General features: G+C 52.9%; 1 protein-coding gene across 6 annotated transcripts in view; it reads left to right on the top strand.

The window, feature by feature from the left end:
• Nucleotides 1-21,734, top strand: part of LOC137327055 (pleckstrin homology-like domain family B member 1) — a 326,545-nt gene that overhangs the window by 281,596 nt on the left and 23,215 nt on the right. For all 6 annotated transcript variants that reach the window (XM_067992448.1, XM_067992446.1, XM_067992447.1 and 3 more), the window contains 4 exons: nt 1,353-1,388; nt 10,231-10,417; nt 16,136-16,226; nt 19,004-19,150. In XM_067992448.1, the coding sequence (XP_067848549.1) occupies nt 1,353-1,388; nt 10,231-10,417; nt 16,136-16,226; nt 19,004-19,150 (461 nt within the window). The remainder of the gene's footprint in view (nt 1-1,352; nt 1,389-10,230; nt 10,418-16,135; nt 16,227-19,003; nt 19,151-21,734) is intronic.

Here is a 21,734-nt window from a genome sequence, read left to right as displayed (position 1 = left end):
ACCAAGGCGGGTAGATGGAGTTAAGATACAGATCAGCAAAGATCTAATTGAATGGCGGAACAGGCTTGAGGGGCTGAATGGCCTCCTCCTGTTCCTATGTTCCTGAAAGGGATCTGTCACCTTGTTGAAAAAAAATGTCTTGGAGTTACGACCAACATTCTAAACATCCCTTGACATGATGACATCATGCGTACCTTGAGATCTCTCCTTATTAAGACAGTCCTGTTCGACTGGGTGTGAACCTGCCGTGTATTTTTCCAGTTCATCCATTCTTCCGGTGTTTCGAAGGAAGATCTTGATTCGGAAGACAGTAACGCTTCACAAACAACCGTTAATGAGGCGGTGGCGTGTGACGGGACAGGTGCGGTTGCCGTGGATACCTTTCACGGTCCGTGGGAAAGGACAACGCCCCTTTTTTATATGATTTTCACCCCTGGTGTTGGTTTCGGGAAACGTCAGTGGGACGAGATGGTGATGGGAGTCTACTTGTCACTTTATTACCCAGGGCGCTGACTGTTAAAGAGCCCTCCATATCCCAGCAGTATTGTACACACAAATAGCACGTTACCAATATCCTCATCAGAGTTTTATTTTAAATATCACAAACTTGGTGTTTCAACTGTTTTATATATTTTTTTAATTCAGAGTGACGCAGGTTTATAACGAGACAGACACATACAGAGGCAGGAAGTTACAGCATCTGTGCTTTATTTTGTTTATACTGAGTTCAAAATAGTTGGTCGTTTACATAACGGTTCAGTTATCTGGTGACAGTGGGCAAGGGAAACACAAATAATTCTCCAGGAGCCTATCGGAAAACACTGCCTCTCAGCAGGATCCCTCGAAACGTCTTTGTAAATTCTTTCGCTGGAGATGAGCACCTCTCTCCGAAATAAAATAGAAGCAGTTTAATACAGCTTTCCTGTGAAATCTTACCTCAGGAAAGATTATAAAATTCATTATTTTGAAATCGTTTGGAAAAACAAAGAGGGATAAAATCTGATGAAATTTAAAATGAATATGATTTTTTAATGCGACATGTTAAAATATGTATCTGAAATGATTTCTGACTATGAAAAACTCAGACACTGACCTCATCAGTAATAAAATGTAGATACCACAAAAGTTAAGAATTTCTGACTTTGTAAAGAATATTGTTGGGCTTATAAATGTTGACATTTTTGTCGCTGCATTTCACATTCAGCAGCAGAAATTTATAGGGAGCAAGTTATTCAGATATTACACAAAACACAGTGTTTTAAATGGTTCTCAATAGTGAGACAGTTAAAGTTCATTGTTTTGCTCTGATTTTTTTTAACCATCTTCTGTCCTTATTTTGGAAACCTCTCTAGGGCTGGCCTCGCATTCCAAGGGAACTCGCAGAAAAGGTAAACTCCTTCACCTGGAAAGATTGGGGAGATTTTTGCCTTCACGACCTGGGGTGACAAACGGGAAGTTTTTATAACGGGAACCGGGAGAGTTCTGTAACGGGAGGGTTCTGTAACGGGAGGGTTCTGTAACGGGAGGGTTCGATAACGGAGGGTTTCTATAACGGGGGGTTTCTATAACGGGGGGTTTCTGTAACGAGAGGGTTCTGTAACGGGAGGGTTCTATAACGGGGGGGTTTCTATAACGAGGGGGTTTCTATAACGGGGGGGTTTCTATAACGGGAGGTTTCTATAACGGGGGGTTTCTATAACGGGGGGTTTCTATAACGGGAGGGTTCTATAATGGGGGTTTCTATAACGGGAGGGTTCTATAACGGGGGGTTTCTGTAACGGGTGGTTTCTGTAACGGGGGGTTTCTATAACGGGAGGGTTCTGTAATGGGAGGGTTCTGTAACGGGGGGTTTCTATAACGGGAGGTTTCTGTAACGGGGGGTTTCTGTAACGGGAGGGTTCTGTAACGGGGGGTTTCTATAACGGGGGGTTTCTGTAACGGGGGGTTTCTGTAACGGGAGGGTTCTGTAACGGGAGGGTTTCTATAACGGTGACTCGCCTGACGAAGGAGGTAAGCTCCGAAAGCTTGTGATTTAAAATAAAACTGTTGGACTATAACCTGGTGTTGTGCAAGTCCTTACATTTAAGTTAGATGGAGCTTCTATACATTGGAAATATTTGCGAGAAGGGGCAATGGTATTGGTGCTCCTAAACCTCATTACAGACAGCTGCAAAATGGGCATTTCGTCAGAGTCTTTGATGAAACTGGCATCATTTCAAAGTTCAGTGTGTGTTTGGATTTGTGTGAGACGTACACTAAGACACATTGTCTTACAGTTCAATCTTAGTCTTTCTTCATGCTGTGGGAGTCTTACAGGTGGAATCATTTCTAGGGGGGGACCTCGTTCTGGCCATGTGTTTCTATCACATGAGGGTCCATTTTATACTCGGAGGCAGTCTCACAATTAACTTTGAAATGAGATTGGTGGCAAACAAAGATTTGGATGAATTTCCTATCTAGAGCTTTCTGCAACTAGACAGTGCCTGGACTTTAGTGCTGGGATATGCTGCTTATCCATTTGACCTTCGCTGTCTCCTCCATTGCCAGGTTGGGGTTGTTGAGTTTAACATGTGACTGTGTTTTGGGCTCCTGATGTCTGTTTACAGTTGGGTAGATTGACGCCAGCTGGAAGGTGTTTATTCGGACACTTAGATTCCATGCCAGCCTGGAGTTTTCAGACTAATTGATTGCAGCGTAAATCTCTGCCGGGATACAGGCCTGTCTAAAGCAGGTTTAGATATTGCTCAATGCCGCAGACAGCCTCCAGCTGATGGCTGAACACAGCAAGTGTTCCTTTCTCTTTGCCCATCTCACATCTCTCCTGGGGTCAGTCTGTCCCTGAGCAGTTAGTTTTACTGCTTGGCCATGGTGCCAACATCCTCATCGATTTTTGCCGAAAGTTTTTTTAGTGTGCTGTGCCTGCTGATTGTGGATTTACCCGGGGTGAGACGGGTGTGGGGAGCTCCCCGTACAGTGGGTGTAGCCCGTGGGAGCGACACGGAAAGTTCGGGCTCCCTGCCGCTGTTCCGTGCCATGTTCAACAGGGTGGGTCAAATCATCAGGCCATGAATCCAGCACCACAATGACACACCTGGCAAACAGAGCTGTTTGTGGTGAGAACCCACAGTGATGCCCCCCATGCCAGGTTTGATCAGTCAAAGTGCATCTAATCCCCCTCTGGTTTAAAAAAAAGAAACCATCAAACTCACAGATGATAAAGAGCTGCAGTAAATGTCGGACTGTATTTTCCCTGACAGGACTGTCCAGAACGCAACTAAGAGATACATTTGTAAATTAATTTGAAATCTGGCCCTTTGGCTTTCGAATGTCACAGCAGTGTGCACATTTTATTGGAACATTCTCAATGGCTTTTGAATGGTCTCCGTATCCCACAAACATTTTCCCCATTTACCATTCCCTCAAGGCAATAGCTCGCTGGGTGCAGCTCTCATCTTCCCTCACCCAGTCATTATTCATGTGTCACCATCGAGTGCTGGCAAGTCAACTGCAGGAGGCATCACAGCCAAGCCCAATTCTGGCCTCGCTCAACATCTGTGCAGATGTGCACCCAGCAGGGGACATTTCCCTTCTCCTGCCCAGGGTTTAGGACCCAGGCCCATTTCCCCTCTCCAGCCCAGGGTTAGGACCCAGGCCCATTTCCCCTCTCCCGCCCAGGGTTTAGGACCCAGACCCATTTCCCCTCTCCCGCCCAGGGTTAGGACCCAAGCCCATTTCCCCTCTCCAGCCCAGGGTTAGGACCCAAGCCCATTTCCCCTCCCCAGCCCAGGGTTGGGACCCAGGCCCATTTCCCCTCTCCAGCCCAGGGTTGGGACCCAGGCCCATTTCCCCTCTCCAGCCCAGGGTTAGGACCCAGGCCCATTTCCCCTCCCCAGCCCAGGGTTGGGACCCAGGCCCATTTCCCCTCTCCAGCCCAGGGTTGGGACCCAGGCCCATTTCCCCTCTCCAGCCCAGGGTTAGGACCCAGGCCCATTTCCCCTCCCCAGCCCAGGGTTGGGACCCAGGCCCATTTCCCCTCTCCAGCCCAGGGGTAGGGAGACCTGTTGTAGTGTCCAGATCTGAGATGGGCTACCTCAGTGCAGACCGAGGATGGAAGCTGGCTCGGATTCTCAGTCACTGAGGGACTAGAGGACCCACTGCCCTATCACTGGGGATTGCTGTGCAATGGCCCACATTTACACTAATGCACTAGGATGAAAGGTGGGCTGCTCACAATCGCTTTGTCGTGGGCTGCTCACGACAAGTCAAAGTGCACACAACGCCGCACCTCCACTGTAAATGGAATTGACTGTGAGGTGAGGTGATCATGTCCTCTCCAAACTGCAGTCGAGTGGAGCCGTTCGGAGAGATCACACCCAGGAGTTAACCTCACCAGCTGAAGGGGTGGATTCCCAACAGGCACAGAGGAATGTGAGGCCCATTACAAAGTTCCTTTGTTCCAATGAGTGACTGAGCACTTGGACAAACATGAAGTGATCAGAGAGCCAGCATGGATTTGTGAAGGGCAAGTCCTGTAAGTTTAATGCTTTGAGGGGGTAACTGATGTAGATAAGGGAGTGTCTATGGATATTATTTATATGGACTTCCAGAAGGCATTCGATAAGGTTCCACATAAGAGACTGTTAGGAAAAATGGAAGTGCATGGGACTGGAGGCCACCTGTTGACATGGGTAGGGAATTGAACATAAGAACATAAGAACATAAGAAATTGGAGCAGGAGTAGGCCAATCGGCCCCTCGAGCCTGCTCCGCCATTCAATAAGATCATGGCTGATCTGATCCCAACCACAAATCTAAAGAACACAAGAAGTCGGAGCAGGACCCGGCCACACAGCCCCTGGGCCCTCTCCGCCACCCACAGGGCATTGACCGATCCGAACTCAGCTTCATGTCCAATTTCCTGCCCGCTCCCCATAACCCCTAATTCCCTTTACTTCTAGGAAACTGTCTATTTCTGTTTTAAATTTATCTAATGATGTAGCTTCCACAGCTTCCTGGGGCAGCAAATTCCACAGACCTACCACCCTCTGAGTGAAGAAGTTTCTCCTCATCTCAGTTTTGAAAGAGCAGCCCCTTATTCTAAGATTATGCCCCCTAGTTCTAGTTTCACCCATCTTTGGGAACATCCTTACTGCATCCACCCGATCAAGACCCTTCACAATCTTATATGTTTCAATAAGATCGCCTCTCATTCTTCTGAACTCCAATGAGTAGAGTCCCAATCTACTCAACCTCTCCTCATATGTCCGCCCCCTCATCCCCGGGATTAACCGAGTGAACCTTCTTTGTACTGCCTCGAGAGCAAGTATGTCTTTTCTTAAGTATGGAGACCAAAACTGTATGCAGTATTCCAGGTGCGGTCTCACCAATACCTTATATAACTGCAGCAATACCTCCCTGTTTTTATATTCTATCCCCCGAGCAATAAAAGCCAACATTCCGTTGGCTTTCTTGATCACCTGCTGCACCTGCATACCAACTTTTTGATTTTCTTGCACTAGGACCCCCAGATCCCTTTGTACTGCAGTACTTTCCAGTCTCTCGCCATTAAGAAAATAACTTGCTCTCTGATTTTTCCTGCCAAAGTGCATAACCTCACATTTTCCAATATTATATTGCATCTGCCAAATCTCCGCCCACTCACCCAGCCTGTCTATATCCCCTTGCAGGTTTTTTATGTCCTCCTCACTCTCTACTTTCCCTCCCATCTTTGTATCATCTGCAAACTTTGATATGTTACACTCAGTCCCCTCCTCCAAATTGTTAATATAGATTGTAAAGAGTTGGGGACCCAGCACCGACCCCTGTGGAACACCACTGGTTACTGGTTGCCAGTCCGAAAATGAACCATTTATCCCAACTCTCTGCTTCCTGTTCGATAACCAATCCTCCACCCATGCCAGAATATTAACCCCAATCCCGTGATTTTTTATCTTAAGTAATAATCTTTTATGTGGCACCTTGTCGAATGCCTTCTGGAAGTCTAAATACACTACGTCCACTGGTTCCCCTTTATCCACCCTATACGTTATATCCTCGAAGAACTCAAGCAAATTTGTCAGACATGACTTCCCCTTCATAAAGCCATGCTGACTTTGTCCTATTAAATTATGCTTATCTAAATGTTCCGTTACTGTCTCCTTAATAATAGACTCCAAAATTTTACCCACCACAGATGTTAAGCTAACTGGCCTATAATTTCCAGCCTTCTGCCTACTACCCTTTTTAAATAACGGTGTTACATTAGCAGTTTTCCAATCTGCCGGGACCTCTCCTGAGTCCAGGGAATTTTGGAAAACTATCACCAAAGCATCCACAATCCCTACTGCCACTTCCCTCAAGACCCTAGGATGGAAGCCATCAGGTCCAGGGGATTTATCCGCCTTGAGTCCCATTATTTTACTGAGTACCATCTCCTGAGTGATTTTAATCGTATTTAGCTCCTCCCCCCCGAGAGTCCCCTGTTTGTCCAGTGTTGGGATATTCTTAGTGTCCTCTACCGTAAAGACTGAAACAAAATATTTGTTCAGCATTTTTGCCATCTCCATGTTTCCCACCATTAATTTCCCGGTCTCATCCTCTAAGGGACCTATGTTTGCCTTAGCCACCCTTTTTCTTTTTATATAACTATAGAAACTCTTGCTATCTGTTTTTATATTTTTTGCTAATTTCTTTTCATAATCTAACTTCCCTTTCTTAATCAATCCTTTAGTTACTTTTTGCTGTCTTTTGAAGAATTCCCAATCTTCTATCCTCCCACTAAGTTTGGCTACCTTATATGTCCTTGTTTTTAGTCGGATACTATCCTTGATTTCTTTACTTAGCCACGGATGGCTGTCATTTCTTTTACACCCTTTTTTCCTCAGTGGAATATATTTATTTTGAAAGTTGTAAAATAACTCCCTAAATGAACACCACTGCTCATGTACCGTCTTACCCTTTAATCTATTTTCCCAGTCCACTTTAATCAATTCCGCTCTCATACCATCATAGTCTCCTTTATTCAAGCTCAGTACGCTTGTTTGAGAATCAACCTTCTCACCCTCTAATTGGATATGGAATTCAACCATGTTGTGGTCGCTCGTTCCAAGGGGATCCTTAACTAGGACATTATTAATTAATCCTGGCTCATTACACAGGACCAGGTCCAAGGTTGCCTGCCCCCTTGCAGGATCAGTTACATACTGCTCAAGAAATCCATCCCTGATGCACTCAATGAACTCGTCCTCAAGGCTGCTCTGCCCAATTTGATTTGTCCAGTTAATATGATAATTAAAATCCCCCATAATTATGGCTGTTCCCTTATTACATGCCCCGACTATTTCCTGATTAATACTTCTTCCAGCAGAGTTGCAACTATTAGGAGGCCTATATACTACGCCCACTAATGTTTTTTTTCCCTTATTATTCCTTATCTCCACCCAAACTGTTTCATTATCTTGATGCTTTGTCCCAATATCATTTCTCTGTATTACAGTGATTCCTTCCTTTATTAACATAGCCACCCCACCTCCCCTTCCTTCCTGCCTGTCCTTCCTGATTGTTAAATACCCTGGCATATTTAATTCCCAGTCGTTGTCACCCTGCAGCCATGTTTCTGTAATGGCCACAAGATCATACCCATACGTAGTTATTTGTGCCGTTAACTCGTCCATTTTATTACGAATGCTACGTGCATTCAGATAAAGAACTTTCAAATCTGTTTTGTGACGCTTAGTTCCTGCTTTTTCCTTTTTTAACACTTTACCTATTACTCCATACCTTCTGTCCCTTCCTGTTACGCTTTCCTCTCTCTCCCTGCTCAGGTTCCCAACCCCCTGCCACTTTAGTTTAAACCCTCCCCAACAGCACTAGCAAACACTCCTCCTAGGACAGCGGTCCCGGCCCTGCCCAGGTGCAGACCATCCGGTTTGTACTGGTCCCACCTCCCCCAGAACCGTTTCCAGTGTCCCAGGAATTTGAATCCCTCCCCCTTGCACCATTCCTCTAGCCACGTATTCATTTGAAATATCCTCCTATTTCTACTCTGACTAGCACGTGGCACTGGCAGCAATCCTGAGATTACTACCTTTGAGGTCCTATTTTTTAATTTACCTCCTAACTCCCTATATTCTGCTTTTAGGACCTCATCCCCTTTTTTACCTATATCGTTGGTGCCTATGTGCACCACGACAGCTGGCTGTTCGCCCTCCCCCTCCAAAATGTTCTGTAGCCGCTCCGAGACATCCTTGATCCTTGCACCAGGGAGGCAACACACCATCCTGGAGTCTCGGTTGCGGCCGCAGAAACGCCTGTCTATTCCCCTTACAATTGAGTCCCCGATCACTATAGCTCTGCCACTCTTTTTCCTCCCAGCCTGTGCAGCAGAGCTACCCGTGGTGCCAGGAAGTTGGCTGCTGCTGCCTTCCCCTGATAAGTCATCCCCCCCAACAGCATCCAAAGTGGCATATCTGTTTGAGAGGGGGATGGCCACAGGGGACCCCTGCACTACCTGCCTGCACCTCTTACTCTTCCTGGTGGTCACCCATTCACTTCCTGCCTGTATACCCTTTACCTGCGGTGTGACCAACTCGCTGAACGTGCTATGCACGAGTTTCTCTGCATCGCGGATGCTCCACAGTGAGTCCACCCGCAGCTCCAGCTCCGAGATACGATCGGTCAGTAGCTGCAGGTGGACACACTTCCCGCACACATGGTCGGCAGGGACACTGGTAGTGTCCATGACTTCCCACATCTTGCAGGAGGAGCATATCACGGGTGCGAGGTCTGCTGCCATGACTTGCCTTAGCTTAGTTACCCCTTTTAAATTACGTTGAAATTAGAAAATGTTAACTATACTAGGGACCTAGGTTCACTAAAAAAAAACACTATCTGCTATAAAACCTGCAGATCTTCCCTTTCTTATTACTTTACTTACAGTAAAATGGTAGAAATACTCACCTGAACCTACTCACCAATCAGCTGCCTCCCCTGTGCCTCGTCACTTTCTGACTGGTGACGTCACCCTGAACTCTGCCGCTGGTCTCAGAGTCTCGCTCTCAGAGTAAGCTCTGGTCTCGCTCTCTCCGCGCTGTTTATATCCCCGCTCTGGTCTCGCTCTCTCCGCGCTGTTTATATCCCCGCTCTGGTCTCGCTCTCTCCGCGCTGTTTATATCCCCGCTCTGGTCTCGCTCTCTCCGCGCTGTTTATATCCCCGCTCTGGTCTCGCTCTCTCCCGCCGCTCACCGACTGAACTCTCGCTCTCTCCGCGCTGTTTATATCCCCGCTCTGGTCTCGCTCTCTCCGCGCTGTTTATATCTCCGCTCTGGTCTCGCTCTCTCCCGCCGCTCACCGACTGAACTCTCGCTCTCTCCGCGCTGTTTATATCCCCGCTCTGGTCTCGCTCTCTCCCGCCGCTCACCGACTGAACTCCCGCTCTCTCCGCGCTGTTTATATCCCCGCTCTGGTCTCGCTCTCTCCCGCCGCTCACCGACTGGACTCTCGCTCTCTCCGCGCTGTTTATATCCCCGCTCTGGTCTCGCTCTCTCCCGCCGCTCACCGACTGAACTCTCGCTCTCTCCGCGCTGTTTATATCCCCGCTCTGGTCTCGCTCTCTCCCGCCGCTCACCGACTGAACTCTCGCTCTCTCCGCGCTGTTTATATCCCCGCTCTGGTCTCGCTCTCTCCCGCCGCTCACCGACTGAACTCTCGCTCTCTCCGCGCTGTTTATATCCCCGCTCTGGTCTCGCTCTCTCCCGCCGCTCACCGACTGAACTCTCGCTCTCTCCGCGCTGTTTATATCCCCGCTCTGGTCTCGCTCTTTACCGCCGCTCACCGACTGAACTCTCGCTCTCTCTGCGCTGTTTTTATCCCCGCTCTGGTCTCGCTCTTTACCGCCGCTCACCGACTGAACTCTCGCTCTCTCCACGCTGTTTTTATCCCCGCTCTGGTCTCGCTCTCTCCCGCCGCTCACTGAATTGGTGAGGAGGTCGGAGACAGAGAGTAGGGATAATGGGTATGATCTCCAATTGTAGTTAGATTATTATCTGTGCCAAACAATGGACTCCGGGCCGTGACCCCTATTACTGATTTGTTTTTATTTGTGCTCACAGGGGAATTCTTTTATACGGTGTCCCGTCAAGCCTGGTGTGACAGTTGGTCTGCTTTTGTATCTGCAGTTCGTTCCGAAAATTGAAAGGGTTTGACTGAAATGTTGTCCCCTTGCTCCCCTCAGGACCCCGCCATCACCGTGCCAATGATGAGCAGAGGCAGAGAGCCCAGGACGATGCCAGTGCTGGTGCGGATCATTCCCCCTACACTGACAATGGATACAAGGACAGTGCCTTCGACGCCCTGAGCCTTGATAGTTCCGACAGTGCGGACACCAACTTCTCCGCCTGTTCTCCTGACAATATTTCGAGGTAAGAGTTTTCTCTGTGGGACCGTCCTACTGCTCCATGAATAGTAACTTCTTGGAGTAATAACCCCACCCTGCCTGCTTAACAAGGCCAGGCATGGGAGCAAACAGTGGCTCAGGATCGCCTACTTCCGCCTCCGTCTCCACCCCTGCCTCAACTCATCTGCTGCTGAAACCCTCGTCCACGCCTCCGTCACCTCCAGACTCGACTATTCCAGTGATCTCCTGGCCGGCCTCCCATCTTCCACCTCCGTAAACTTGAGCTCATCCAAAACTCTGCTGCCTGTATCCTAACTCGCACCAAGTCCTGTTCACCCATCACCCCCTGTGCTCACTGACCTACATTGGCTCCCAGTCCGGCAATGCCTCGATTTTAAAATTCTCATCCTTGTGTTCAAATCCCTCCGTGGTCTCGCCCCTCCCTCTCTCTGCAACCTCCTCCAGCCCTACAACCCTCCGAGATCTCTGTGGTCCTTCAATTCTGGCCTCTTGTGCATCCCCCACTCTCTTCGCCCCACCATTGGCGGTCGTGCCTTCAACTGTCTAGACGCTAAGTTCTGGACGATGGAGGAGAGGCGCTGGAGGAGGATGGTGTGGTCAACCATGTCAAAGGCTGCAGACAGGTGGAGAAGGATGAGGAGGGATAGTTCACCACGGTCACAGTCACAAAGGATGTCATTTGTGACCTCGATAAGAGTAGTTTCAGTGCTGCGGCAGGGGCGGAAACCTGATTGGAGGGATTCAAACATGGAGTTGCGGGAAAGACGAGCATGAATTTGGGAGGCGATAACACGTTCAAGGACTTTGGTGAGGAAAGGGAGGTTGGAGATGGGGCGGTAGTTTGCAAGGACAGAGGGGTCAAGGGTGGGTTTTTTGAGGAGGGGGGTGATGACAGCAGATTTGAAGGGGAGGGGGACAGTACCTGAGGAGAGGGAACCCTTAACAATATCAGCTAATATACACGTTGTATTCTGTCTGGGCAGACGATGCAAAGCTGAATTCAATCTCACTGAGCTCATTTCCAAGTGTAGCCCCATGCAGTTTGCCGCTGTCAAGGTGAGACTGCTTCACGCTGACACAAACTGGCGCACGAGAGAATTAAATTAGACCCAAAACCCACAGCTGAATGTGATAAATCGAATGTCCCATCACCAAACGATGCTGGCAGTTTGATGGGCCGCATATGGCAGTTAAGAAGGTTCAAAACAAAAGAACAGAAGGCATTGGCGACTTGAAGAGATGTTGTGAGCTGTGGGGATGTTTAAAACCCCAGATGTTATCGAAACCTGCCTTTGATAAACAGTTAGAACCAGGTGCTTCCCATTAATTACATCCAAACCTTTTGTGGAAAGCCAGCGTCAGACGACACTAACACTAGTGTTAGACACTACACTCAGTTTAGCAGCACATTTAACTCTTGTAGATAAACATCTGATACTTTCAGATAAAAGTCTCTAATCAGTCAATAAAATATGGTGCCAAAATGCTCAAGAAGGTTGTTGATTCTAAACCGAGTCAAAAACATCTGCAGGTAATAACTGGTTTCAAGTATCTGGCAGCGAGATGCTCCAGTTCATTGAATTTTAAGTTAGGGAGTAAAGTGCTGAATGTTGTTTGCAGGTTTTCCTCATTCCGTCTTTTCCATTCTGGCTGTTTGAAAAGTGCCCTTGCAGTAGGAATATTACAGTTCACCCAGAATCCTGTTGGATTCCGTGCAACATCTGTATGTTTCTTGTTTACAATTGGTCAATGCTGCCATTTACGAAGATTCTTCCATGCTCCATTCATCACTTTGAAATCCTTTAACCTGTTAACTGCAGGGTAATGTTCAACACTTATGCGCAGTGTAATTTTAGGATTTTCCCAATTTACTCATCTCAAGTCCCACTCCAGAGCCTTGAGCACATAATCCAGGCCGACACTCCCAGTGCAGTACTGAGGGAGTGCTGCGCAGTCAGAGGTACCGCCTTTCGGATAAGACGTTGAACTGAGGGCCCGTCTACCCTCTCGGGTGGACGGAAAAGATCCCATGGCAGTATTCGAAGTAGAGCAGGGGAGTTCTCCCCGGTGTACTGACCAATATTTATCCCTCAACCAACACCACTGAAACTGAATAGCTGGCCATCATCACATTGCTGTTTGTGGGATCTTGCTGTGCGCAGATTGGCTGCTGCGTTTCCTACATTACAACAGTGACCATACTTCAAAAGTACTTCATTGGCTGTAAAGTACTTTGGGACATCCTGTGGTTATGGAAGGCGCTATATAAATGCAAGTTCTTCAGAGCAGATTTGCTTTGTAGGCAGTGAGACAGGTTTAATTGTGGAGATAGCACTAAAGTGAACAAATCAAAGTCCCAGAAGGAATTGGAAGGTGGCTTAAATACGACCAAAAAATAAAACCGGCAAGAGGGGTCCACGAATGTCAGAAATCAGGTAGACAGTGAAAAACATTGGCCCCGATATTTATGGGGACGGTGATATCGGCCGAAGAACTCGGCAAGGCCCGAGAGGCGGAGGTCCTGTCGATCATAACGGCAGGCCCTCATTAACATCTTGTAGTTCCCCCCCTCCCCAACAACCGGCCAAATGGACAGACAGGCCGGCGCACGGGAGGAAAAACCAGTGGCAGGAGGCCGCAGCTGGGGACTCTTGGGGGCGGTCCCCGGCAATTGGGAAGGGGGAGAGGCCCAGGACTGGGAGGGGGGAGAGGCCCGGGATCAGGAGGGGGGAGAGGCCCAGGACTGGGAGGGGGAGAGGCCCGGGATCAGGATGGGGGAGAGGCCCGGGATCAGGAGGGGGGAGAGGCCCAGGACTGGGAGGGGGAGAGGCCCGGGATCAGGATGGGGGAGAGGCCCGGGACTGGGAGGGGGAGAGGCCCGGGATCAGGATGGGGGAGAGGCCCAGGACTGGGAGGGGGAGAGGCCCGGGATCAGGATGGGGGAGAGGCCCGGGATCAGGAGGGGGGAGAGGCCCAGGACTGGGAGGGGGAGAGGCCCGGGATCAGGATGGGGGAGAGGCCCGGGATCAGGAGGGGGGAGAGGCCCGGGATCAGGAGGGGGGAGAGGCCCGGGATCAGGAGGGGGGAGAGGCCCGGGATCGGGAGGGGGGAGAGGCCCAGGACTGGGAGGGGGAGAGGCCCGGGATCAGGATGGGGGAGAGGCCCGGGACTGGGAGGGGGAGAGGCCCGGGATCGGGAGGGGGGAGAGGCCCGGGATCGGGAGGGGGGAGAGGCCCGGGATCAGGATGGGGGAGAGGCCCGGGATCAGGAGGGGGGAGAGGCCCAGGACTGGGAGGGGGAGAGGCCCGGGATCAGGATGGGGGAGAGGCCCGGGACTGGGAGGGGGAGAGGCCCGGGATCAGGATGGGGGAGAGGCCCGGGACTGGGAGGGGGAGAGGCCCGGGATCAGGATGGGGGAGAGGCCCGGGACTGGGAGGGGGAGAGGCCCGGGATCAGGATGGGGGAGAGGCCCGGGATCAGGAGGGGGGAGAGGCCCGGGATCAGGAGGGGGGAGAGGCCCGGGATCAGGAGGGGGGAGAGGCCCGGGATCAGGATGGGGGAGAGGCCCGGGATCGGGAGGGGGGAGAGGCCCGGGATCGGGAGGGGGGAGAGGCCCGGGATCGGGAGGGGGGAGAGGCCCGGGATCGGGAGGGGGGAGAGGCCCGGGATCGGGAGGGGGGAGAGGCCCGGGATCGGGAGGGGGGAGAGGCCCGAGATCGGGAGGGGGGAGAGGCCCGGGATCGGGAGGGGGGAGAGGCCCGGGATCGGGAGGGGGGAGAGGCCCGGGATCGGGAGGGGGGAGAGGCCCGGGATCAGGAGGGGGGAGAGGCCCGGGATCAGGAGGGGGGAGAGGCCCGGGATCAGGATGGGGGAGAGGCCCGGGATCGGGAGGGGGGGAGAGGCCCAGGACTGGGAGGGGGAGAGGCCCGGGATCAGGATGGGGGAGAGGCCCGGGATCGGGATGGGGGAGAGGCCCGGGATCGGGATGGGGGAGAGGCCCGGGATCGGGATGGGGGAGAGGCCCGGGATCGGGATGGGGGGAGAGGCCCGGGATCGGGATGGGGGGAGAGGGCCGGGATCGGGATGGGGGAGAGGCCTAGGATCGGGAGGGGGGAGAGGCCCAGGATCGGGAGGGGGGAGAGGCTCAGGATCGGGAGGGGGGAGAGGCCCAGGATCAGGAGGGGGGAGAGGCCCAGGACTGGGAGGGGGAGAGGCCCGGGATCGGGATGGGGGAGAGGCCCGGGATCGGGATGGGGGAGAGGCCCGGGATCGGGATGGGGGGAGAGGCCCGGGATCGGGATGGGGGGAGAGGGCCGGGATCGGGATGGGGGAGAGGCCCAGGACTGGGAGGGGGGGTGGCCTAGGATCGGGAGGGGGGAGAGGCCCAGGATCGGGAGGGGGGAGAGGCTCAGGATCGGGAGGGGGGAGAGGCCCAGGATCAGGAGGGGGGAGAAGCCCAGGATCAGGAGGGGGGAGAAGCCCAGGATCGGGATGGGGGAGAGGCCCAGGATCGGGATGGGGGAGAGGCCCAGGATCGGGATGGGGGAGAGGCCCAGGATCAGGACCAGGGACTGGGCATGGGCACTGGGCGCTTCCTTTGTTTTGGTCAGTTTTATCTTTTATAGCGTAGGTCCAGTGAAAGATTTATGCTCTTGACACAATCTTTGACACGTCTGTTGTTCCACAAACGTGACAATAAGAATCTTTGTAAAGTAGCAACTCACATAAAATCCATCTTTCCCACTGGTCAATTAACAATCCCTGTATTCACGGTTTGTTCTCAACTATTGAATGAAACTAGTTTCCACGGGATATCTTGGTGTAGATTTTTGTTTTTTACCATCACAGAATCACCTGGTTTGCCAGCAACGCACTGTAGCTGAGGAGGGTTTGGATTGGATGGTAAAGAGGCTGGTTTCATGCATAGTCCTCTCACTCAGGGCAGCACAGGGCGGGGGGAAGGGGCAAAGGGCAGGGGGCAAGGGTCAGGGGGCAGGTCTGACTCACTGAGAGACGCAAACTGACCCTAGAAAACAAAATGCGGAGCCACAACCCACTGCCTGCCATCTCCACCATTCAAGATTTAACCAGGAGTCAGTTCTGCCAACAGCCAGCAATATGGATATTGCAGGAGAGATATTCCCCTCTCAGCACCCAATGTGCTCCCAACAGAGGCAGCTCCGTACATCTCCCCATACTGATCTCTGGGACACCCTGCTCAATATATCTCCGCAAAGTAACACTTTTCTTAATTTAATCTTGTAAAATTTAAATTTTTCTATTCTCTCTTTCCTTAATGCAGCTTCATGATTCCTGCCATTAATTTTACAACCTTTCATCTGGTTATCTAGTTGCACACTGTCGGACTTTCCAATATCACCCTGAGTTATCATTTCCAAGGTCAGACACATAGCTGAATCAGTAAGTCTTGTTCTGTGGATTAAATATGGACCAAGTGACACTTGTATTGGGAGAGGATTTCTGGAATTCCCCCAAATCACACATTATGGCCTGCACAGCTGTTTCACAAGAAATCAATCAAACTGTGGCTTACAAAATATCCGTTCCTGTTTCATTATCTTGCTGAGTTTATGCAACTTTGCAGAACAATCACTGACTTTAGGATGACGTTTACATGAGTGCAAAGTCAGAGAGCGTGTTTCAGTCTTTTTCATTTAAAAGAATACGCTGCACTCATTTTGATTTGTATGTTTTTCCGCAGTGCCAGTACGTTTAATGTCGCGAAACTTGAAGAGATGGAACGCCTGTTAAAGGAGGCACAGGCGGAAAGGGCCTGGCTAATTGAAAGCAAAGTGAGCTCTGTTGTCTTATATTGGGTGTTGGGGTTGCTGCACACGATTTCACAGTGTACACAGGTCAACAGTGTATCTGCACCTTTTCCTACATTTATTGATTTTATTCCGACATGTTTTTTTTTGGTGTAAACTCATGTTTGAAAACTCAGGAAGAAAGGTATTAAAAACATGAAATTCATTTCATCGTTTCCTTCTGAGACAAAAAGGGCCATTTGTATCTGTGGTAAACTTGAGCTTATCCAAAACTCTGCTGCCCGTATCCTAACTCGCACCAAGTCCCGTTCACCCATCACCCCCTGTTCACGCTGACCTACATTGGCTCCCGGTCCGGCAAAGCCTCGATTTTAAAATTCTCATCCTTGCGTTCAAATCCCTCTGTGGCCTCGCCCCTCCCTATCTCTGTAACCTCCTCCAAGCCCTACAACCCTCCGAGATCTCTGCGCTCCTCCAATTCTGGCCTCTTGCACATCCTCGATTTTAATCGCTCCACCATTAGCCCAAATTCTCTGGAATTCCCTCCCGAAACCTCTCCGCCTCTCTACATCTCTCTCCTCCTTGAAGATGGTCCCTTAAAACCTATCTCTTTGATCATGCTTTTGGTCACCTGTCCTAATATCTCCTTATATTGCTCGGAGTCAAATGTTGTTTGATAATCGCTCCTGTGAAGTGCCTTGGGATGTTTTACTACGTTAAAGGTGCTATTTAAGTGCAAGTTGTTGTTGTTGTCGTCAATTATCTTCAGTCCATTTTCCATGGTTAATATTGAACACTGTAAGCTGATTCATCAAGTGCAGAGAATACACAGTGTGGTAGTGAGGAGGCATTGACTGATAGATTAACCTGCTCGCTGCGGCCATTGGGACAAATGGGCATCAGTTGCATTGCTTCCATAACCAGGAGATGGTCTTTGTTCTGGTAAAACCGCTCAGAACATAAAAAACAGAGGTGGGTTATTGCCCATGCTGGGGGTCCGACAGGTGTAGGAGGAGGAGAGGGACTGATGGGTGGAGGAGGAGGAGAGGGAGTGAGGGGTGGAGGAGGAGGAGAGGGACTGATGGGTGGAGGAGGAGGAGAGGGACTGATGGGTGGAGGAGGAGGAGAGAGACTGATGGGTGGAGGAGGAGAGGGACTGATGGGTGGAGGTAGAGGAGAGGGACTGATGGGAGGAGGAGGAGAGGGACTGATGGGTGGAGGAGGAGGAGAGGGACTGATGGGTGGAGGAGGAGGAGAGGGACTGATGGGTGGAGGAGGAGGAGAGGGACTGAAGGGTGGAGGAGGAGGAGAGGGACTGAAGGGTGGAGGAGGAGGAGAGGGAGTGAGGGGTGGAGGAGGAGGAGAGGGACTGATGGGTGGAGGAGGAGGAGAGGGACTGATGGGTGGAGGAGGAGGAGAGGGAGTGAAGGGTGGAGGAGGAGGAGAGGGACTGATGGGTGGAGGAGGAGGAGAGGGACTGATGGGTGGAGGAGGAGGAGAGGGACTGATGGGTGGAGGAGGAGGAGAGGGACTGATGGGTGGAGGAGGAGGAGAGGGACTGATGGGTGGAGGAGGAGGAGAGGGACTGATGGGTGGAGGAGGAGGAGAGAGACTGAAGGGTGGAGGAGGAGGAGAGGGACTGATGGGTGGAGGAGGAGAGGGACTGATGGGTGGAGGAGGAGGAGAGGGACTGATGGGTGGAGGAGGAGGAGAGGGACTGAAGGGTGGAGGAGGAGGAGAGGGACTGATGGGTGGAGGAGGAGGAGAGGGACTGAAGGGTGGAGGAGGAGGAGAGGGACTGATGGGTGGAGGAGGAGGAGAGGGACTGATGGGTGGAGGAGGAGGAGAGGGACTGAAGGGTGGAGGAGGAGGAGAGGGACTGATGGGTGGAGGAGGAGGAGAGGGACTGATGGGTGGAGGAGGAGGAGAGGGACTGATGGGTGGAGGAGGAGGAGAGGGACTGAAGGGTGGAGGAGGAGGAGAGGGACTGATGGGTGGAGGAGGAGGAGAGGGACTGATGGGTGGAGGAGGAGGAGAGGGACTGATGGGTGGAGGAGGAGGAGAGGGACTGATGGGTGGAGGAGGAGGAGAGGGACTGACGGGTGGAGGAGGAGGAGAGGGACTGAAGGGTGGAGGAGGAGGAGAGGGACTGATGGGTGGAGGAGGAGGAGAGGGACTGATGGGTGGAGGAGGAGGAGAGGGACTGAAGGGTGGAGGAGGAGGAGAGGGACTGATGGGTGGAGGAGGAGGAGAGAGACTGATGGGTGGAGGAGGAGGAGAGGGACTGATGGGTGGAGGTAGAGGAGAGGGACTGATGGGTGGAGGAGGAGGAGAGGGACTGATGGGTGGAGGAGGAGGAGAGGGACTGATGGATGGAGGAGGAGGAGAGGGACTGATGGGTGGAGGAGGAGGAGAGGGACTGATGGGTGGAGGAGGAGGAGAGGGACTGATGGGTGGAGGAGGAGGAGCGGGACTGATGGATGGAGGAGGAGAGGGACTGATGGGTGGAGGAGGAGGAGAGGGACTGATGGGTGGAGGAGGAGGAGAGGGACTGACGGGTGGAGGAGAGGGACTGATGGGTGGAGGAGGAGGAGAGGGACTGATGGGTGGAGGAGGGGGATTGATGGGCGGAGGTAGAGGAGGGGGATTGATGGGTGGAGGTAGTTTTACAGTGAGTCACTTGTTTCTGTCCTGTGGATGTTTGTATATTTTTTTATAATTCTAAGCCACATTTCTTGGACCAAAAGAAAATGTTATTTTCTGCAGTAACCGTACGATTAAAATTCTGTTTTGTGATTGAGGAGCGGGAAATGGAAGCAAAGAAACAGGCTTTGGAAGAGGAGAGGTGTCGCAGGGAGCAGCTGGAGAGGAGGTTACAGGAGGAAACTGAACGCAGGCAACAGCTCATCGAGAAGGAAGTTAAAATGCGAGAGAAGCAGCGATCACAGGTATTTGAAATCCTCGCGGACTGTCCACACTCTCACCCAGGAGAGCACACCCTCCCCAGTCTCAGGACCCTCTCACCCAGGAGAGCACACCCTCCCCAGACTCAGGACCCTCTCACCCAGGAGAGCACACCCTCCCCAGACTCAGGACCCTCTCACCCAGGAGAGCACACCCTCCCCAGACTCAGGACCCTCTCACCCAGGAGAGCACACCCTCCCCAGTCTCAGGACCCTCTCACCCAGGAGAGCACACCCTCCCCAGACTCAGGACCCTCTCACCCAGGAGAGCACACCCTCCCCAGACTCAGGACCCTCTCACCCAGGAGAGCACACCCTCCCCAGACTCAGGACCCTCTCACCCAGGAGAGCACACCCTCCCCAGTCTCAGGACCCTCTCACCCAGGAGAGCACACCCTCCCCAGACTCAGGACCCTCTCACCCAGGAGAGCACACCCTCCCCAGTCTCAGGACCCTCTCACCCAGGAGAGCACACCCTCCCCAGACTCAGGACCCTCTCACCCAGGAGAGCACACCCTCCCCAGACTCAGGACCCTCTCACCCAGGAGAGCACACCCTCCCCAGACTCAGGACACTCTCACCCAGGAGAGCACACCCTCCCCAGTCTCAGGACACTCTCACCCAGGAGAGCACACCCTCCCCAGACTCAGGACCCTCTCACCCAGGAGAGCACACCCTCCCCAGTCTCAGGACCCTCTCACCCAGGAGAGCACACCCTCCCCAGTCTCAGGACACTCTCACCCAGGAGAGCACACCCTCCCCAGTCTCAGGACCCTCTCACCCAGGAGAGCACACCCTCCCCAGACTCAGGACCCTCTCACCCAGGAGAGCACACCCTCCCCAGACTCAGGACCCTCTCACCCAGGAGAGCACACCCTCCCCAGACTCAGGACCCTCTCACCCAGGAGAGCACACCCTCCCCAGACTCAGGACCCTCTCACCCAGGAGAGCACACCCTCCCCAGTCTCAGGACACTCTCACCCAGGAGAGCACACCCTCCCCAGACTCAGGACCCTCTCACCCAGGAGAGCACACCCTCCCCAGTCTCAGGACACTCTCACCCAGGAGAGCACACCCTCCCCAGACTCAGGACACTCTCACCCAGGAGAGCACACCCTCCCCAGTCTCAGGACCCTCTCACCCAGGAGAGCACACCCTCCCCAGACTCAGGACCCTCTCACCCAGGAGAGCACACCCTCCCCAGACTCAGGACCCTCTCACCCAGGAGAGCACACCCTCCCCAGTCTCAGGACCCTCTCACCCAGGAGAGCACACCCTCCCCAGACTCAGGACCCTCTCACCCAGGAGAGCACACCCTCCGATGTCTCAGGACCCTCTCACCCAGGAGAGCACACCCTCCCCAGACTCAGGACCCTCTCACCCAGGAGAGCACACCCTCCCCAGTCTCAGGACCCTCTCACCCAGGAGAGCACACCCTCCCCAGACTCAGGACCCTCTCACCCAGGAGAGCACACCCTCCCCAGACTCAGGACCCTCTCACCCAGGAGAGCACACCCTCCCCAGTCTCAGGACACTCTCACCCAGGAGAGCACACCCTGCGATGTCTCAGGACCCTTTCACCCAGGAGAGCACACCCTCCCCAGACTCAGGACACTCTCACCCAGGAGAGCACACCCTCCCCAGTCTCAGGACCCTCTCACCCAGGAGAGCACACCCTCCCCAGACTCAGGACCCTCTCACCCAGGAGAGCACACCCTCCCCAGACTCAGGACCCTCTCACCCAGGAGAGCACACCCTCCCCAGACTCAGGACCCTCTCACCCAGGAGAGCACACCCTCCCCAGACTCAGGACCCTCTCACCCAGGAGAGCACACCCTCCCCAGACTCAGGACCCTCTCACCCAGGAGAGCACACCCTCCCCAGTCTCAGGACCCTCTCACCCAGGAGAGCACACCCTCCCCAGACTCAGCACACTCTCACCCAGGAGAGCACACCCTCCCCAGACTCAGGACCCTCTCACCCAGGAGAGCACACCCTCCCCAGACTCAGGACCCTCTCACCCAGGAGAGCACACCCTCCCCAGGCTCAGGACCCTCTCACCCAGGAGAGCACACCCTCCCCAGACTCAGGACCCTCTCACCCAGGAGAGCACACCCTCCCCAGACTCAGGACCCTCTCACCCAGGAGAGCACACCCTCCCCAGACTCAGGACCCTCTCACCCAGGAGAGCACACCCTCCGATGTCTCAGGACCCTCTCACCCAGGAGAGCACACCCTCCCCAGTCTCAGGACACTCTCACCCAGGAGAGCACACCCTCCCCAGACTCAGGACCCTCTCACCCAGGAGAGCACACCCTCCCCAGTCTCAGGACCCTCTCACCCAGGAGAGCACACCCTCCCCAGACTCAGGACACTCTCACCCAGGAGAGCACACCCTCCCCAGTCTCAGGACACTCTCACCCAGGAGAGCACACCCTCCCCAGTCTCAGGACACTCTCACCCAGGAGAGCACACCCTCCCCAGACTCAGGACACTCTCACCCAGGAGAGCACACCCTCCCCAGACTCAGGACACTCTCACCCAGGAGAGCACACCCTCCCCAGACTCA

The sequence above is a fragment of the Heptranchias perlo genome, chromosome 11 (genome assembly GCF_035084215.1).
Source record: "Heptranchias perlo isolate sHepPer1 chromosome 11, sHepPer1.hap1, whole genome shotgun sequence".
NCBI lineage: Eukaryota > Metazoa > Chordata > Chondrichthyes > Hexanchiformes > Hexanchidae > Heptranchias > Heptranchias perlo.
This window is presented reverse-complemented; position numbering and strand designations above follow the sequence as displayed.